This window comes from Meleagris gallopavo, chromosome 5, assembly GCF_000146605.3.
Source record: "Meleagris gallopavo isolate NT-WF06-2002-E0010 breed Aviagen turkey brand Nicholas breeding stock chromosome 5, Turkey_5.1, whole genome shotgun sequence".
NCBI lineage: Eukaryota > Metazoa > Chordata > Aves > Galliformes > Phasianidae > Meleagris > Meleagris gallopavo.
The window spans coordinates 17,640,371-17,660,088 of NC_015015.2; the positions used below are offsets into that span (position 1 = coordinate 17,640,371).

At 40.9% G+C, this 19,718-nt stretch overlaps 1 protein-coding gene across 1 annotated transcript in view; it reads right to left on the reverse strand.

The window, feature by feature from the left end:
- The window catches only part of ABTB2 (ankyrin repeat and BTB domain containing 2), a 131,446-nt gene that overhangs the window by 33,691 nt on the left and 78,037 nt on the right, over positions 1-19,718 (reverse strand). The window contains exons 2-3 of the mRNA XM_031553493.1: positions 13,134-13,280; positions 10,261-10,471 (exon numbers count right to left, since the gene is read on the reverse strand). Of these exons, the coding sequence (XP_031409353.1) occupies positions 10,261-10,471; positions 13,134-13,280 (358 nt within the window). The remainder of the gene's footprint in view (positions 1-10,260; positions 10,472-13,133; positions 13,281-19,718) is intronic.

Sequence of the window (19,718 nt, forward strand, 5' to 3'; positions counted from 1 at the left end):
CCCTGGCACATATCACTAGTGACTGACATCCAGCTGGACTTTGTGATGCTCATCACAAATCTTTGAGCCCAGCAGCTCCCTTCACACTCATCTGGCCCATACCTCATCAAATTTGTCTGTAAGAGTGTTATGGGACACAGTGTTGATAGCCTTGCTAAGTAAAAGATATGCATTGCCTACTGTTCTCCTCTCATTCACCAAGTTATCACAAAAGGTTTCCTCTCTGCAATCCTTACTGACTACTCCCACCCACTCTTTTGGCATCAGCATATTTTGAAATAGTTTCCATGATTATTTCCTCCTACCCAGGGTCTGAAATGCAGCATGGAATGACATGAAGATCCTTCCATTTTACTTTCCCTTTGTTTGCCCAGTATCTTGTAGATATGTAACTTACATTTCCCTTTACTGCTCTATCCAACTTGTTCATTATTTCAGATCAGCACATTGATAGACAGAGTTTGCGTTTCAGCATAAGTTATATTGGTGAAGAAAATGAACTCTAGGAAGAGCTCCCAGGGATGCTAGATCTTTATGCAAGAAACCACTGTTTCCTTACCAATCCGTCGTCACCGATAGTTCCACAGCACTCAATAAGCACAGGTGTTCTGTTAATGCTTTGCTGTGTTCTAAGAGAGGGACCCATTTAATCTGAAAGGGACTTCTGGAAACTGTCCAGTTCAACTCTGGGTATTCACAGCTCTAACATTCATTCAGTTCATATACTAATATAATATTTTCATATCCCTTGCAGCTGCACAAAACAGATATTTTTATTCACATTTTAATATAAAGTAGGCACCTTGATAATTTACCAACAATTTTAAGATATGATCAGCAAATGCAGTTCATGTGACTCTCACAGTCTGCCAGTAATCCCTACTGGAGTGCTCCTTATTTACCTCCTGCATCCTTACTGTGTCAGATGAATTGAACCCTTTCAGGATCAAAGGAAGAGAATTGAGAATTGCTGAAAACAAGCTCAGGGATGAGGTGGATTATCTATGATAAGAAATACGAACACTTGGCTAGCTTGAAATCAGCACCAGCTGTTGCTGCAGTACCTACACATCCACTCCTCTGGCCTCAGAGACACAGTGGCCCCTCCAGTCAGAGGACCAGGCAAGTCAGATTATCTGCTTACAGGTGTTTAAATATCAAGTCACATATTCACACCTTCTAATCTTCCAAGTAATCTGTCCCCCTGCACATTTATATCTGACATCTGAGACTTCATATATTAATCTTTAACTACTGTTCACAGAATCCAATACATATTCAGTAGCAAGGATTCAAGAGGCCAACTTTTTGGTGCGTGGCTTCAGATACAGTTATTAGAACCAAATATTAGTTTCACTGTGCAAGTTCTTATTCACCTGTAATGCTTTCCCTGTGCGCCATGGCTGGCATGGAGAGGCAGTCCCTTTTCTCTCTATCAAGTCTGTTCTGTGCTGTTTGATTTGGTATTGCAGTGATATTCTTCCCCTTGCAATGCTGCAGAGAATTTAAAAAACCCGTGTTTGTACCACACCCCCATTTCAATTCAGAAGATCAGAAGATACAAGCTACTTTAGAAACACTTGAGTTAATGTTACAAATTGCTTACAGACAGCAGTATGGGAGAAAGGCTAGTCTGTTCCAGGTGCAAACAAAGTTAAAAAAAGGAGCGGTGTTTGTTTATACAGACAACATAAAAGACAGAAGAAGAATCTGGTAGACTGCACTGCCAGTTTCAGCAATTACACTTGGATTAATTTGATCCTCAGGGTTTGCAATTAATCCCCCTTGCTACTGGCAATGTCACCCCTACTTTTCAATTTTATAATCTTTGAACATGAAGAAATGAACTATAAAAAAAGAAGAAAAGAAAAAACCCACGATGATCCAGGATTTCACCCTGAATTTCTCTTCAGTCTTTCACTCGGATGTCAGGAGCTCATATGCTCCGTGTCCCATTTGCACGGGATACAACTCTCCTAATAAATTGGTAGTTTCTGAATGTTTCGTGTTGTGTTTCTTTTCCTTTTTTTCTGGCTAGATATTACTGCTGTAGAATGTGCTGAGATGTTACCATACAAAATAGGAAGGTGAAAATTAGTCACCAAAAGCACAACAAAATGTCTGACTCCTCCTGATAAAATATACACATTTTCAATTCTCAAAACTGTGCAAAATGTCAAAAGATATTGTGCAACTATTTAGTGTGGGCCAGAAACAGCGCTACTGATGTACAATTAAGTTTAGTCAATAGATGCCCGCTGACTGTAAGTTATGAACCTCTGAAACATGACCATTCACTCTCTCTTCCTTGTAAAAGAGTATCTCACAATCACAAGTGAATCCAACACGAGGTGCTCTATGTCTCAAACAGGCCCTTCATCAATAGCAAGTTGGCTTTTTTGTTTGTTTTAAAGAGTAAAACAAAACAAAATCCATCAACTTCTTGGGCCAGGGGGGAAAAAGAAAAGGAAAAAAAAAAAAAAAGGTGACCTCTGTGTTTCTGAACGATCACAAAGTAAGTCACCAAAGCATAGGTTCGCACGAATAAGTTTCGCACGAATGTGCGTAAGAACTTCTTCACGGTGAGGGTGACGGAGCACTGGAACAGGCTGCCCAGGGAGGTTGTGGAGTCTCCTTCTCTGGAGATATTCAAGTCTCGCCTGGACGCCTACCTGTGCGACCTGGTGTAGGGAACCTGCTTTGGCAGGGGGGTTGTCTCGATGATCTCTAGAGGTCCCTTCCAACCCCTACAATTCTGTGATTCTGTGATTCTGTAAACTCCAGACAGTACTGCTGACAAGGCAGACCCACACAGTTCTGCACGGCTGACAGTTTGTAGCCATGACAGTCCTCCCTGAGATGAGGACCCAATGGTGCACAGTGCAAAGCAGGATGCTGCCCCCAGTCTTAATGGAGGATACTGGGCTTGAAAACAAAATGAAGGATCATTTATCAAAAAGCTGGTTTTACAGAATTGCAAAAAGTCTTTCATGTGTTTAGTGATGCAGCTGTAGAAAGAGCTGAAAGATACTAAGATCTCTCAGACAAGAGATTCCAGAATTTATTTTACTGCAGGCTTTTTAAAAAGCACAGCTCATTGAACTAGGTATATCAAGTTCTCTTCCTGATCAATCATGGTAACAATAGGATACGGCTGTAAAAGAGAAGAATTCAGACATAAATACATAAAATTTGAATTAGGAAAGGCTAGGCCACAGATAAATTTAAAACACAGACAATGATGTAGCCATTCCACTTAACAAAATTCCATAAACCTACACTTTAAAAGAGTAGAGGGAAAAAAGCCTCTTGACAGACCACTCAGAGTCTGGAAACATCCATCTGGAGAAAAGATTTGTTCTTAACTAGCTCTGAAAGCAGTGATACTTCCCAGTGATTTCAATGATGCATTTCAAGCAATCACGGGTCTCAGCAGCAGGCTCTGCAGGTTATTCCTGATTTTCCTTCTTTTTCTGCTAGTTGGGTGTCCATGCAATAGCAAGCAAGACTTTCTGGATATAACTGGCATTAACAATTGGGTTGCTAGTATGCTCTTTAATGTGAATTGATAGCCTCTGTAAAAATTGATCCATGTGATTGAATCACTCTTGTCTCAAGCCATTGCAGAATTAACATTTAATGTTTCAGGCCTTTTCTGAGCAGAGGGGAAAAAAGCAACTAATTGTGAGGGAAATATCTAAGGGCTCTAATTATTTCTAATGATGCACCTAAAGATCATCAAGAAAAAACATACTAAGATCAAAGCAATGTTTTTTCAAATTAAGAATTTTGTAAAAAAAACGATATGAGGAGACCGTCTTCATCAGGTAGTCACTGAGGATTTAGAAATAGCCATAGCACAGGATTTCTTTATCAAACACTCAAGACTCTTGATAAAGAACCTAAACAAGACAATACTTGAGAAGAGTGCTCTAGAAAAGCACAGATACAAGCTACTTAGAGATTTTTTTCCCCTCAGTAAAAGTCAGTGGCATGTCTCTAAGGTATCTGAAGACAGGCTGCATTTTACAAACAGAAAAATAGAACAGGATCATAAGGCCACTGTTCCACTCTGTCTGGTTTGAGTATGAGTGCTTGAATCTGCATGCATAGCAGGCTGAGATACAAACTTGAACACCATCAATTTCAGGGATGCTTGGACAGAATTTTGATGTTCTATCAGGAACTCTTAATGTAGATCTATCTCTGGTTTCCATGCTAGCCAGAGTAAATTTGGACTGTATGCCACAAGACAAATATCAAATGTTTTTATTTAAATCAATAGGTCAAATACTGGAAGAATATAGCCTTTGAGCAAATAGTACTCAAAAATAGCATGAAAGAACTACAGTCATTCTCCTGGCAGCATCAGATCCCTTCCCAATAAATAATGTTTCAGAGAAGGCATTTCTGGAAATACTCCATGGAACACAAATAGATTGCTCAGCTCCTTCTTTCTACCCTGCTAACACAACACAGGAAAGCAAGCAATAGCCCACTGCTTCTGCCTGACCCTTCCTAAAAGATATGGTATGCATGCAATCCGTGATTGCAGTTGGCTTCCTGCAATGTCCATGACTTTTCCATCTGGGTTTCCATCAAATTGGCAAGCCTTGAATTTTACTTTTGGTGGCTGATGAATTCTACACTGGCTCTGGAATTTCGCTAGTGTTTCGCTGGATTTTCTCTGACAGTCAGATGGGTACTGTGCTTTTGCTGATTTAAATTGTTTTTTGTTCACCGACTTTTGGATTAAAATGACACACCAGTAAAGTCAGACATGTGAAACTTGGCATGCCAGCAATTCAGAGAGCTCAGAAAGTTCCGATCATAGAATCATGGAACGGTTTGGGTTGGAAGGGAGCTTTATGACCACCTAATTCCAACTCCCCTGCTATAGGCAGAGACACCTCCCTCTAGCCCAAGTTGCTCAAAGCCCCATCCAGCCTGAATGCTCACAGACAGGGGGCATTCACAACCTCACTGGGCAACGTGTGCCAGTGTTTCATCACCCTCATAGTAAAGAATTTCTTCTTAAGACCTAGACTAAATCTACCCTCTTCCAGTTTAAAACCATTTTCCCTCAATCTGCCCTTAAGAAAAGTCCCTCCCCAGCTTTCCTGTAGGCCCCTTTCAAGTACTGGAAGGCTGCTATAAGGTCCCCCTGGAGAGACTTCTCTTCTCCAGGCTGAGAAGCCTCACCTCTTTCAGCCTGTCCTCATAGTGAGGTGCTCCAGCCCTCCAATCATCTTCACGGCCCTCCTCTCGACCTGCTTCAACTGATGTGACTGGCTGCACAAGTACTGATAAACAAGCCTATATTACCTTTAGAACCTTCAACAATATTGGCTATAGAAAAATGATTTATAAGACAACCAGCTACACAATAGGATGCAGGATCCAACTTTTCCTTTTTTTAATCTTTTCTTAGGTTTTGGGTTATACTAACATTCCTACTATAAATGCTGTACACACATAGTAATCTGAACTTCTGGGATCTCGCATCCAAACAGAGATAGGATGAAGGCAGTCAATGGCTTCTATTTCTAGCTTTAAGTCTGCTCCACTGCCCTAGCTGTCAATTAATCTTAGGTAGGCTAGTCCATCCAGCTGTAAAATGAAACTAGAATACTGACCTCAATTTGTGCTCTACAGGGAGCAAATACTCCATGAGATAAGTATCAATCAGAGAGTAATCTTGTCTGGACACACTGTTAAAAGTAAGACAAAAGCTTTAAATCCCACACAGGGAAAAAATGAAGAGGGAAGAAAAAACTTAGTTTACCTTTGGATGGCCCTTCTCAAGTCACAGTATCCCATAAAGAATGCCAGCAAACATGCTCTGCTGCTTTGGGACATGATCTCACACTGCAGAGCGCTCCCAAGCTCAGCTAGCTTGACATAAGCAGTAAGGGAAAAGCAGAGCAGAACCAGAGCAGGGAGAGAGGGAATGCCACATGGCTGCTAACTCTCCGTGGCCCAGAAGCACAATGTCTGATCTTTTATACAACGTACTCTGAGATCCCTGAGAAACCAAAAATAAATAAATAAATAAATAAATAAATAGAGCATCACCCAGCAGAGAGACTTTTTATAGCAGCAAAGACTCTCTAATGGTACAGACAAGTTCTTAGCTTTCAGGCAGTTGAGTTAGTGAATAAAGCATCCTGATCTCAACCGTGGGGTCTAATCCATTGGCCAACATATTGCACAAGTAGCACACTACTTGCAAAATGCTTCTTTGGGTAGCTTATTTTACACCAAACAGCAGATAGTTTACTGCCCATGCAGCAAATTCAGTCCGTTTGGGGTTCCATGTGGTCGTAGAGTGAGCAGCTACATGAACCGGAGAAATGTTTCAAAACTTTTGCTACAAATATTTAGGTGCTTTCTGCCTAATTTTGCCTATTCTTTCCCTTCCACTTCGGTGCCTTTACCTGGAGGTAAGTATCAGAACCAGACACAGTGTCAGAATCAACAAACTTCCCACAGCTTCAGTCTACTGGTGTCCCAAATCATTCACATATTGGAGGCCAAACAAGAAGGATCCTCCACCCACCAAGCTGTAGATAGACAACTACAACTACCCCAATCAGAGGCAGGACTCTGTAGTTTACTGTCCTCAATACTTTGGCTGAGGAGATATTCAGCATGGGTAAGAAACACATCAGTTTAAGTTGAATCTGTTCACTGGGGTGCCTTGCATATCTAAATACAAATGTATGTTTTCATACCTTGTACAGTTTGCTGCATGATACGTTCAGAAGCTTGGCCTAGTTTTTAAAAGCCCTGTATGGCAGTCCAGGCATGACAGCCTCCACTGGGCACAGTTTCTGAACTTGAAATCCATATTTGCTTTCATGTAGCAGGGAAGCACAGTAAAAACCTTCCAGACCTTACAGCATTATGATTTTTATAGCACTCTGCACCACAGCATCACACACAGTGTGACACACAGAAGGCTCACAGACAACAGTCAAACAAAATGGATAGTAGGCTGTCACGTCCAGAGATGTATTGCAGAACTGCAGTTCCTGCTGAATCTACGTGGCTCATAGATCTTTCCAAGATAAAGATGGGGTTTTACCAAGTCTGTAGCTCTAAGAGCCGTCCCTCTCTTCGCCTAACTTCAGATTAGTATTCAACAATGAGATTTATACATCAGGCTGAAAACCCAAGCACAAGCAAATACAGCAATACAAGCAAATAGGTCAGCAATAGTGGCCCTTGTTTGTGACAGAGATTTTTTTCAGTAGAAAACAAACTAGGATTGCAATGTACGTCACAAGAATATTCCAGAGAGGGGACATAAATGCACAAAAGAGTTTGCAGAGTTTGCAGCTGATGTAGCACAGCTCAATAAAGAATAAAAGAACTGCACAGCTTTGCCAAGCCACATTAGGTGAATCAGTGCTCTCATCTATTAAGGCATAAGTCAGGTATCTTACATGCAGCCTCAACTATCTTTCCTCTTAAGCTAAGAATGAGTAAACCACCTCCTGTACAAAGTGTACCAGCAATATTTTTACCACTGGCTATATTAAATGTTCACAGAGATCAATACATTAAGTCACATAAAAATATGCCCTGAAGCACGTGGAAGTTAAGGCTGGAAGTTATCTTCTGACATACCGGGCAGTATTAATTTCATTTTCAAGTTTAAAAAACTTCTCATAGCCAATTGTTTAACCTCAGGTTTTTCTCCCTCCCTAATGCCAGTTTTTGCTCCCTTTTAGTATATCCCCTTTAATTTCCTTTACAGCTCAATACTGGTCAGAAAAAAATTGCAGAAGTTTCCCCAATAGCAGCTGTTATAGGATCTAGTGCAGATTTTAAAACAGAATAGAGTTGCAGCTTGAATTCCAAAAAAACTCCAGTACACCATGCAAAGAGAAATGTTTGGGAGCAGTTGGAGAAAAGACTGCACTTCTGATTGAACTGGTTTATTACCAGTGTACAAAACAGGTAGCTGCATCATCATTATAATGAGGACATCAAAAAGAACACAACACAAAATAGAAAGCTTAATCTACATTGCTGCTACAAGGTGCTGGACAGATTCAGCTGTACAACTGTGAAAACTAGTGGTACAACTTGACAGAATGTGGCCCCATGAAAGCTCATTTTTTGCAGTGTGCTAACATGAAATGCAAAATAAACTGTTTAGAACTAGAGAGAGCATTTGATCAGTGAACCCCCGAAAACAGAGCAACCAAAGGGCTGTGCATCATGCAGCCAGACATCTTCCTGTATCTATTTTATTTAAATGTATTTCATTCTCCTTGGTTTTCATACAAGTAGTCAGTTCCCTCTCTCATGCTACAGTTATGCCCACAGATCTTATTGAGTCTGCATTCTCTTTTTGGAGAATGATCAGACAGAAACAGAAAAAAAATCTTTTTTTACTTTGCGGAACAGTTGAGCTCCCAGATGAGACCTCAAAGAAGTAAGTTCACCATGAACTGTGATAAAGTACAGAAAGATAGTTCAGCATACAAAGGAAAATAAAAGCCAGTGAACAGTGGAGGTAGCTACACAGACTAGTAACATGCAAAATACTTTGTCGGAATAGGCAACTTAGCAATGACAGTTTTGTCCTTTTCTCCTTAACTAAAGTAACACTGAGACTGTAGTTATAGAAGCTGCTTTTCATCCAACAGGTTTTTCTGCATCCCAGTCTGTAAAATCAGAGCCTTAAACGAAGACAGCTCAGTCTACTGCTATTCTCAGAAAATCATCTCACTCCTAAGCAATCAAGCTCAGACCCTTAAGCCATCAACCACAGCTCTGCTGGTGAGGAATGGAGCTATAGGAGGCAAGCTTGGTACAGACCAAAGTAGGAGACAGGACTTACCTGAAGCATCAGAAACACACTGACTGAGGAGAGTGCAGACTGACAGCAAAAACAAATGGGTTCAATAAAAATTAAAAATAATATTTAAAAAACAAACAAACAAACAACATCCACTGGCCACCCAGCAAGGAGGAGAGGAAAAAGTATTATAATCTCCACGTACTCAGAATAGAGAAAGAAGAAGGTGGTTTAATTTTTTAGGTTTTTAGAATAAATTTTAAGGATGACATATGTTACCATGATTTTAAATCAACTTCAGAAGCAGAGGCCATTGGTAAAGCATAAGGTGCAAAGAAACCACACTATTCATAAACCTGCAGAGATGTTCTCTTCTATCTGCTCACCCATGCAACAGACATCCTGCTTGTGAATGGTCTCTATCCCAGACTTCAACACATCACTATCCTACAAAACTTCACAACCACAGGCTGCTTTTGGGATGGACCTGGAAACAGCCACCTGCCTGATGTCCAGCAGGCTAAAAGAAAACCAAAAGGTGACTTAGCTTAAGTATTGGCTACTGTTCATTGGAAGCCAAAAACTGCACTTAAGTAACATATACATTTCAAACTGGGGAAACTTATGCCCTGAAAGACTTAGGTCTTTCTGCAGGAAACAACTGCAAGTTAACCAGTTACCTGTCTGCCTTTGAGCTGAAGAGCACAAGAGCAGAATCTGCCTGACCTGTCAAGGAACTTGTGGGGAGGGCTCTGAGGGTTCTTAGGCTCCGTGCTGCCACTTGCCTGTCAGGCAGTCTGCCAAGGAGCCATGCAGGAAGGAAACTGGGGAGGTTTCTAACAGAAAAAAACATCCCACTGGAAAATTTCTGACCCACTCTAATAATGAGCCTACTTTCAGAGTCAGGTATGATGCTGGCAGAAAGCATGGCGATCTACTGCATTTTTTATTTAGTTACTGGCTTCCTGAATAAATTTCTTTCTATACCGGACACACAGCATCAACTGAAGTAATCTTTAAGTAAGTTCGGTCATAAATCCTTTTGAAATTCTGCACAGCAAATGACATTCCTTTTCCTGAGAATGATGACAATTGTTAATTGGTGCTATTCAGAAGGTAAAATTTTCTTTGGTAAGGTCTTTACTGCTTCAGGCAACCACATGTACTTTTGGCAGTGCCTCCAGACGAGCCTTGTTGGCAGCATTCAGTATATGCCTCGCTCGGAAAGATTGCATGAAAAAACAGCTCACTTTCCAGTTCCAATTCCAAGGCTTAGCAAACTTGGCAAGGCTAACAGCATAATCTGGCCTGACTGCAGGAATAACTGATGCCTGATAGGTAGCATCCTGCAAAACTGCCAGGGCTGCTCAGGCACACACAGTTCCTCAACAAAAGGAGACCTTCTTAGCCTAACTCCCCGTCTACTAACAATTCACCAGCCTACATACCGTTCATTGTTCAGGGTCATTCTTGGAGGATCGAGGTTGGGATTCTCCATAGACTCCATTTGAGGACAACGTAGGAAGTAGTAGAGAGTGTGGAGAGCATCAGGGGACCAGGAGATGGGTTGCTGCTGCCGAGTTTGCCGAATGGGGCTCATGCCTGGGCGAATGGTGTTCAAGCACTGCATGTGGTGCATTGCCCGTGATACCAAGTCACCTGCAAAAAGAGAGCGCAAAAGTCTCTGTTATTCATTCACAGTGCTCCTTTAATACACTCTTTCAGCTAAATCAAATCTCTCACTGCTGAGAGAAATGCCCTTTGTGTAAAAAATACTTTTAATTTCACTAAGCTAAAAACTGCCCCCAAGATGCTACTTCTTGCAGTTTGCTCTAAAAGGAATTTAGCTTACTTTCAAACAAAAATTTATGAGTTAGGAAATAGAAAGTGAAACTCCTTTCAGACACCATGCATTCAGAATAATAGCCTTCCAGTGATTTTTCCATCCTGTTTTAATGTTTTTCTCCTTTTCCCCACCATGTAAAAAAAGTTTCTTGCCTGCCTACAAAACCTGTTTGTATTTTTGTAAAATCACTATTGCTTATTATCACAAGCACAGCTTACACATAGCAAAGCCAACATTACCAGTACAAATACTTTTTTATCTAATCTCCACAATCACTATTTTATGTTAGGAGATTATTCCTATTTCTTTCAGCTGGGCTCTGCGGTTCAGACACTTGTGACAAATTAATGATACATTTAATAGAGAAACCTCTTCTTTTAGGAGTCTGATTCTGTCCTCCTCACTCTACCTGCTTCCTCCAGAACAATAAAACATGAACCCCCTATTAAGAAGCTGAACTATATCATGCTGTCACAAGCTGTACCATGAATTTGCCCCTGAGCCTTGTAAGAAGTGCAGTCTAGAAGTTTTCTGAGCTGATGAGTCCTCTCAGCCTTTGAATTTGAGCCAACTTGCCTCTGTTTCAGAGTACTGGTGGACTTGAGAGGCCTTGAAGACAACCTGCATTACACAGTTTCTACTAGGAAAAGACTTAAAGGCTGCAGATTTATAAAATTTCACAGAGCAGAGACCCCAAGTTAGCAGCTATGTAGAAACTCTTTAGTCACATAAAGCTGACATTTGTGTAATATACTTGCTCTGGGCACACCCTGTTTACTCTCCTTTTATTGTGGTACGTTACAAACAACATGAGCTTTGCAACAAAGGCTTCAGACACTACATCTTTGAGTAGTGTGACTACCATACCACTGGACTGAATGATTACTATACATAGCTAGGAGTCTATTTTTTTCCTTGAGAGAATCTTCTGTTGCTTTACAGTCCCCTACGACTCTCACAGGAAATGTTACTCCATTGTGCCCTACAGTTACAATTCTGGGAAAGGATGGAACTGAAATAGTTACCCCATCTCAAAGCTAGATCCTGAGAAAATGCCTTCAACTAACTAATGTGAAATATGAATTATTCTCACCTCTCTCTGAAATTCTCAGGAAGTCATTTGTTCTTTTATATCACAGCAAGACACTGAATTTGCCAACCAACCTCCAGCTAAACCAACCCATCAAGTTCTAGTGTTGCACAGGTAAGGGGGTAATTAATCACCACAAAGGTTCTATACAACTTTATCTGTGGTTCAGATCAATGCAATACTAAAAAATCTCCACTTGCAGTTATATTACTTATTCACTGCATAATATATACAAGCTTAAGGACCCATTTCAGAATGCCAAAACCTTCTAATGTCTCTGCCTTTGCACTTCAGCAGCTCCAGACTCTTTGCACTCTAATCTTACAAGAAAATCGTGAACGCTCTAGCATTGCTACTAACATAGAAACCTGCACATTACAGAAGAAATGCATTTGGAATTCAAATTTTCAGCACAGAATAACGTTCCTTCTCCTTTGCACACTCACTCTCTTTATTTTTTTGGCAATGTTCAGCAAAATTAAAAAAAAAAATAAAAATCAGCAGGCAACTGTATCAGGAGATCCATTCACTAGGTGTAATGACCAAGTTGGCCAAAGCAAGGCTGGGGGAAGAGAGAGAGGAAGCTGTATTCAATCACAGACCCATGCTACAAATGTTCTCTTGTGTTTCAGGATAAATAGAGGTGTGTTAAAGGAATTTGAAAACCTCAAATTAAGGCAGGTTGCAAAATAAATGGTGAAACCCACAAACTCCTTGCTGGCCCCTGACATTCATTAGCATTCACATGGTAGAAACTACGAAAATGATGCCGGCAGAAACGTTGCAAGAGAGAAGTAGACTAGGAAAACACAAATCATTTTTGTTTACTTTAAAAGAGCTTTGTGAGTACTCTAGGAATGGAACATTTCATTTGGTTAGCATTTAAAAAAAAGTTTTGAAGAGGTTTTTGTTACTGAAGTGCTCTCAACTTTTTTTTCCCTCGGCTTTTTGTTTTTTAATTAACTAAAAAGCTTTTCCTTGAATAACCTGCACTCTTGACATTTCCACCGCATAAACAATAAGAAAAGAGAACTCTTCTTGCCACAAAAGGAGGTGCCACTGCTATGTTCCACAAAAGTACAAGAAAGCTCTAGAGGTATCTAGGCAAAAGCATCCATCTTCTATTGGTACTAGCACCACTAACTACCAAGAAGCTAGAAAAGCCACATCTTATGCATCTCCAAGGTGAATTAAATATAAAGAAGCCTAAAAAACAAACTGATTTTCATAAACCGCACCACAAAACAATTAAACCTTACATAACATTGGCCAAATACTCCTCACACTGTCAACAGTGGCAACACTCCCACTGACCTCAATAGCAGAGGGACCGGCTCTCCTGCTTCGTGGAAAGGAACGCACAGTCAGTTACAACTGAAACTTACTCAATTCAGAGATGCTTCCAACACAAGTTGCCAACAGAGACTGCTCTAAAGTTCGGAGTTCCAGCTGGGCGTAAGCATCAGCCCGTCCATCGCTGCACACAGAGCCGTCGTTGTATGGGCTGAAGTAAGCAGGCAGAGACAGCACACCTAGGGAAGAGAGCAAGAAACAGAGCTGTTACAAGTGAACTCCTGGGAGTAGAAAAGCAAGTCTCCGTACCGACAGTACTGATGCAGAGCTCAAACATGTCTTCACCTTCTTCAGTCAGAGGACTTGAGGTCTTTAGAACAGTTCAAACAAAATCCAGTAGTGCTATAAATACCATTGAAACGGATGAAACAGTGCAACTGGGATCTAGGGAGCAAGGCTGGAAGTTTCTATAGCTTGTAAAAACTAGAAATTGCAGTTGAGATAAAGCTACATGAAAAGCTTTAATGAAGTCCCTCGTATTGTTTATACAAAAACTCAGCCGTGCACATACAAGTTGCCTTTGAACAGCTGCATGCAGATTGCTAGATATAAGGGCCTAATTTTAAAAGGTGTAGAAGATAACCTCAAGTCCATCTGGGGTAAACGGTAGCTGTAATCTTTGTAACTCTAAAAATAAAGCCACAGGCCATGCCAGCTCTTTGAACCTGCGTGCAGTTTCAAATACGCAGACTGTGGTTTCTGTAAGCGTGAACCTTTGGGTTTGCCAAACTACGCCCACAAGTTTTGAGTTTGACTATATTCTCTATAAATGACCCCTATCTTAGAGAGAGAGATTAGAAAGGTAGTTATATTGCACACATGCCTTCACTGCACACACACTCCTTCCATTCTGAAGGATTTCATCTTCTTGCATCCAAGACAGTTAATGCACAGCAACTGAATGGAACTAAGGCTTTACGAGCAGTTCTGTGTAGATGTTATTGGGACCTCAGCCTACCTGGACCATGTCTGCCCTTACAACTCATTTGAATTGTTGACAAATTAGATTATTTAGATGAACAGATTGGGAAGGGTAGCAATGACCGGAGGTACTTAAAACTACGAGGCAGTTTCACGCTACTTTGCGAGTTGTCTCTAAAAGGGGCAGTCATTTTCCTTCTCCCAGTCATTCTTTCTGCCCTATATCTTTGTTCAAGCATGGCAAATCTGCAGTCACATTGCAAGTCAGCGCCCACACAGATCCCCAAAATATATTGCCTACTCTGCTTTCCTCCAAAAAAAAAAAATATTAGTTGATTGGCTTTTCTTCAAATTAGTGAGCTGAACTGCTTTGCCCTGTGGCCAAAGAACTGCTCTGTGTGGCACAGAGAGAAAGGGGGACTGTGACCTCTACATCTGATGGGAGGAAGGGAACTGGGATATGTGACCATGGTAGGATGGGAGAGGGAACCCGATTCCTCTGGAGGCACCCTGCAGTGTGATCGAATGACACCCAGCGTGACACTGTATCCACAGTAGAGCAAAAGCTTTTTGCAGTCAACTCAGCCAGTGTTCTTGTATCACAGTGTGTTCAGTTGCAGCCATACTGCTAATATGAATCAATCCACAACTCCAGCAGTAGCATATCCTCGGTCTAAATTTTCTATGATTTTAGGCAGGGGACTTATAGCTAGCTACTTCTGCCTGCGCTCTTACCATGGCACATCCTGTATTTTTGGTTTTTCAACTTTGATCCATGAGCAGCCATACCAATATATTTCAGTTTCAATCCACATTTCTTTCCCGTCTCACCTTCTGACCCCAGTTAAGTCTTAGATGTGGAGACACTTTGCTCATATTGCAGTGACCTCCTGTCACGTAGGTGCTGTGCTTGTCAAACAAAGCCCTCGCCAGCTGAACTGCAGTGTATTGGGCAAGACCTTTGTTTCTTTGTCTTGAGGTTTTCTTTTGAAACTGTATGCTGAATTGATCTCTCCTACTCTTTTCACATCCTCTTCGCATCCTGTTTGGTGGTAAAGCCAAGGTCTGCATCAAAAACTTCCTGGACAATCTGAGGATAAGGGAATGATTTATCCCGTTGTGTTTCTTCACTGTGCACCACTGTTAGTTAATGGGGAAAACTCTGCCAATGCCCTCTGTAACTTGAATAATTAGGAATTCAAGGCTCTAAGAGCTAGCAGAAGTGATACATTCAAACTACAAGAGCTTGCTAACTACACTGTAGCCGCCTATACAGAGCCTAAGCCACTTCCTTTTCCACGTTAGAGCTATGAGAGGATGTTTTAAGACATATGGATTGGATTTATGGCAGAGGGAGAACAAAAATAGACTGATTTGTCAAAAGTTTCAAATAGAGGCATGTAATTCTACAGAGGCGAAAACAGAAACTGGCAGTTAAATTATTAAACCACTCAGAGCAAAAAAATGGGGTGTTATTTCCCCTGCCAGCCAGTTTCAGTTGGTTCCGTTTTCTAAAAAGGAATTTAAAGTAAAGATTTGAGAATAATTTAGATTGGCCCAAATGTGAAACTACACTCCCAGTTATTTGGTTATTTGTTCACCAGGTGCTGCGGGTAAGAGGAAACAGAGATGATTTATTTACTTTTGGAGAAATTGCTCATACAAGATAGTTGTGGACAAGATTTATGCTCTCACCTGCTGTGTTACTGTTGAGGAATATCCTCAATGTACTAAGGAGAAAGAAGGAAGTTACTAAGCCTCTGGCCCTGTGATGTCACCTGGGATTTTCACAGGATCATGGTAGAGGATGAATCAAGGCCCTCCTTACAGAAGGCTTCCCAAAGGCTCACCCGGTCTGGCAGGTCTCGTTAGGTTCTGAGCAAACCCAGGAAGTGGAAATTACATCTCAGTGCTGCATTTGAGACTGACTGAGAGCAGACACTGGACAGGCAGCAAAGCAGAAACTTAATCCACAATTATTACAGAAGAGCTTTCTGGCCCTCATCTTGCAGTGCGCTGATGATTATTTCTCTTTCCATACATTTCCACTAAGTGTAGAGTTGGAAAAGCATCACAATCATTCTTTAGATCAGAAATTCAGGCTCAAGAACATCTGCAGTCAAGCCTGGACTACTGGTATTATAATCAGGAACAACTTTTTTTTTTTTTTTCTCTAATTGGTATTAAAAATTACCTGATAGTAGAAACAACTGCATTGCAATGTCTTCTTGTCCCCCAAATGATGGTATCAGCTCTCCTCCCACTCAAACCAAACAATTTGTAGATAAAAGATATTATGAAGGTATAGACAGTTTCTATTTATACCTGGCATTTGCATTTCTGTTTTTTTTTTTTTTTTAATATTTGCACCAACACTGATTTCAGTCATGGCTAACTAAATAAGGAAAACTCTAATTGAAACACCTCAATTAATATCTAACCACTCTTTATGTTTGAAATCATGGCAAAACTGGTGATTTACATCCTGACGTTCAAGAATGCTTTTTTCCCCACAAAACAACAGTGTGGAATAGCACCTAATTACTGTGCAGGAATGAGCCATTCAGACATGTACATCCCCCTTCTTCAATTATCTGATGTGGCTATGTTGTGCTTCATACATTTCCCTGGCTGTATCCTGGCGTTCTGGTCACAAATTTTAATTACTCTGGATTTAAATAAGGATATGAGCCCAAGCAAAGTTAGTGAGAAGTATTAATTTTAGCATGGCTTAGATTAAGCATTAAGAGCAAAACGAGTTGAGAAGTCACTTCTCTAGGATGGTGTGAGGCAACACCCCACAGCAGCCCGATTGAAAGCACGTTCATAGCGCTCTGATGAAGGCACAGCTGGCTAACAATTTGCTTCTGATATTTCCACAGCCTTTGAAATAGCAGCTGGAAATAAAGGCATATTTATTCTACCTCAGTTAATATATGAAACCTGTTCATGGGCATTTGCTGCCAGTGATCTTAAAAGGCTTCACAACTGGGTGAAATTCCAGTTAAACAGTTCTTTAAAATGAAATTATTCTGCTTGCCCACAGATTTTGAAATTATTGTCTGTAATCTGATGCTTTTTAACAGTAACTGAAAATGTTTCCAAAGCCTGAGCACGGTCCAGGGAAAAAGACTGTTCATGCCCTTGGACATCTTCCTACTTCAAGAGGTGCAGCAGCTCTGCTGAGAGCTTTGGCTGTAAGGTGACAGCTCATGAGATGACCAGGGCTGCACACAATGTTGCTTGGTTTCCTTGAGTTGGGCAGTTGGTCCAACCCTCAAGCAAGGAACATTTGGTAAGGAGCCCTGCGTCAAGCCAATGCTCTCTGGTGATTAAGAGCCTGGCATCAACTTCTGCTCTTTTGATATCAAAATACAAAGAAATGCAAACACTTTTACCTTTATAATTGGAATGGTTAAAAACCTTATTTCAATTAATTTTTAAAGTACCCATGTTGTCTTCACACTTTATGCTGCTGGCACATTACGTTCATGAAAAAAAAACTATCCATCATTTTTACCCTGCTGTAATCATTTTCTCTGTGCATTCTCTACTTTAATCTAAATCCTTCATGCTGGGACACAACTTCCTAAAGATTAACACGTCAGCTGTTTCAGGACTTTCAAACACTTGCAAGATGTCTGGAGGTTAAGATGGGGCCACTCACAAGTGGCAAAGGGCCAATGAGGCTTGTCTGGAAAGCACTCCAATTCTGCTGTCTGGGATTCCTCACAGAAATTGCCCAGGGTACTAACTCCATTATTTCAGAAATGTAAAACTTAAGATCTCAGGAGCTGGCTGTATTCATGACAGCTTAGGCAAAGAATCAGAAATATAATTAGGATGGAGCTCACACTGCAAACTACCAAGCCAGAAAAGTACACATTTTTTTTCCCCCTATGATAAACATAATAGAGTCTATGAGACAATACAATGTGCATTGATTTTTCCCTTTGGCCAGAACAGAAGTGAGTTCCACAGGCAAGCATTCTCTTTGTGAACTATGTGTGCACTGCATCTAACAGTGGGGATCTTTACTGAATGCTACCACAATACAAACAGGAGACACGTTGCTATTTGACAAAACCAATTAGAAATGAAAGCCATTGGAACATTTGGGTTCCTCTTTAAAGCTTACGGATTGTTTCTGAATGCCCCTAATGCAAAAAGTCACATACATGAACTCAGAACTGCTGTGCCACAGAAGTGTCTTAGGAACTTAAATATAAGGAAAAAAATATGGCGTCAGTTTTCAGCATCAACGTATTTCTGCAACATTTGGCTTGTGATAAAATCTGTAAGAAACATTCTTAGAGGTGAGAATGATAACTGTTCCCAATGAGCTGAGCTGTGATTTGGAATTTTGAAGGCAGACAGCAATGACCTGACTACAGTGAACAGCCAAATCCCACTCATTTCAATGCACCCGGTAAAAATCTCACCCAACTGCAATTGCAGTTCCCACATTGGAATTTGGCCGTGACACCAGGATGGCTGTCACCTTGCACAAAGTCCTACCATTCTTCATGGCAAGGAGCATTCAAGGCTTTTCTTCAGTTTTTTGTTTCCCATTCTACCAAGCAACACAATGCCATGTAGTTTCCTCTTGCCAATCAACTCAATACAGACCTAGGGCACACAGTACCACCTAGAATTAATGCCAACTCCTCATACTCTGTGTTTTCTCCTTGCCAAATTACTATCACACACTGCTACAATCGACCCTCTTACTTTATGAAATAAGACAGGCTTATTCTGAGAAAAACTACAGAAACAAACAAAAAGCTTGAAATAACAGGCAACCAAAGTGTTCCTGACATAGCAAACTGAAATCTAAACACATCAGGCTATATAATCAAGTACAGTCATGCTACAGATTGTGAGAAAGACTTGTGATCAGGAAACAATACATATAATTGCTAACATATAGGAAAATATGCTGCTATAAAGTAGGCAGGAAACTCTTTCAGTTTGTCTCCGTCAGCAGTATGAAAAATCGAACAGTTCCTTGTATCTGCATACACACTAAACAGCAATACTGAATTGAAAACAGGAGAAAAAGCAAAAGAACAGAAAACTTCAGAACATAGAAAGAAGATTTTTAAGTATTTTGCAACTGCTGAGCTGAATCTCTCCCTGCTGAAGAGCTGCTGTCCTAATTGCACAGTTCTGGATGGATCCAAGGGATTCATTCACACAGCCCTTAACACAAGTTCCCTGGTCTTGGTCTAACTGCCTGGAAGGACAACGTCTCGTTCCAATCAATTTTTCCATGTCTTTATTCACAAACAGAACTAGACATAATTATCAGTTTACCTTAAAGGAAATCTCAGAGTTGTGATGCCATCTGTGAGGACCAGGTGTGCCGTGGCATACCAAGTCATGGAATGAGACGGACCCAGCTGCCCCATATGCCCTGATACACAGCATGAGCCCAGCCGGCAGCAAGCAGTTAAGAGGCAAAAACAAAAGCTTAGATATTGGGCAGAAAAATGTGTAGAAACTTGTACAATACCCTCCCATAGCCATTGGGCTTGAAACACAATCATGCCCACTCACTGTTTGCCTGAACATCAGGACTGTTACCAGAGATGCTCTGTCTCAAAGCCTACACTCTGGTCCTTGCTGCTCTTCAGTGTCAGCAGGCACTACTTGACTGAAGTACCAAAACACCCCAAAACAGAGTTTTTTAAAGC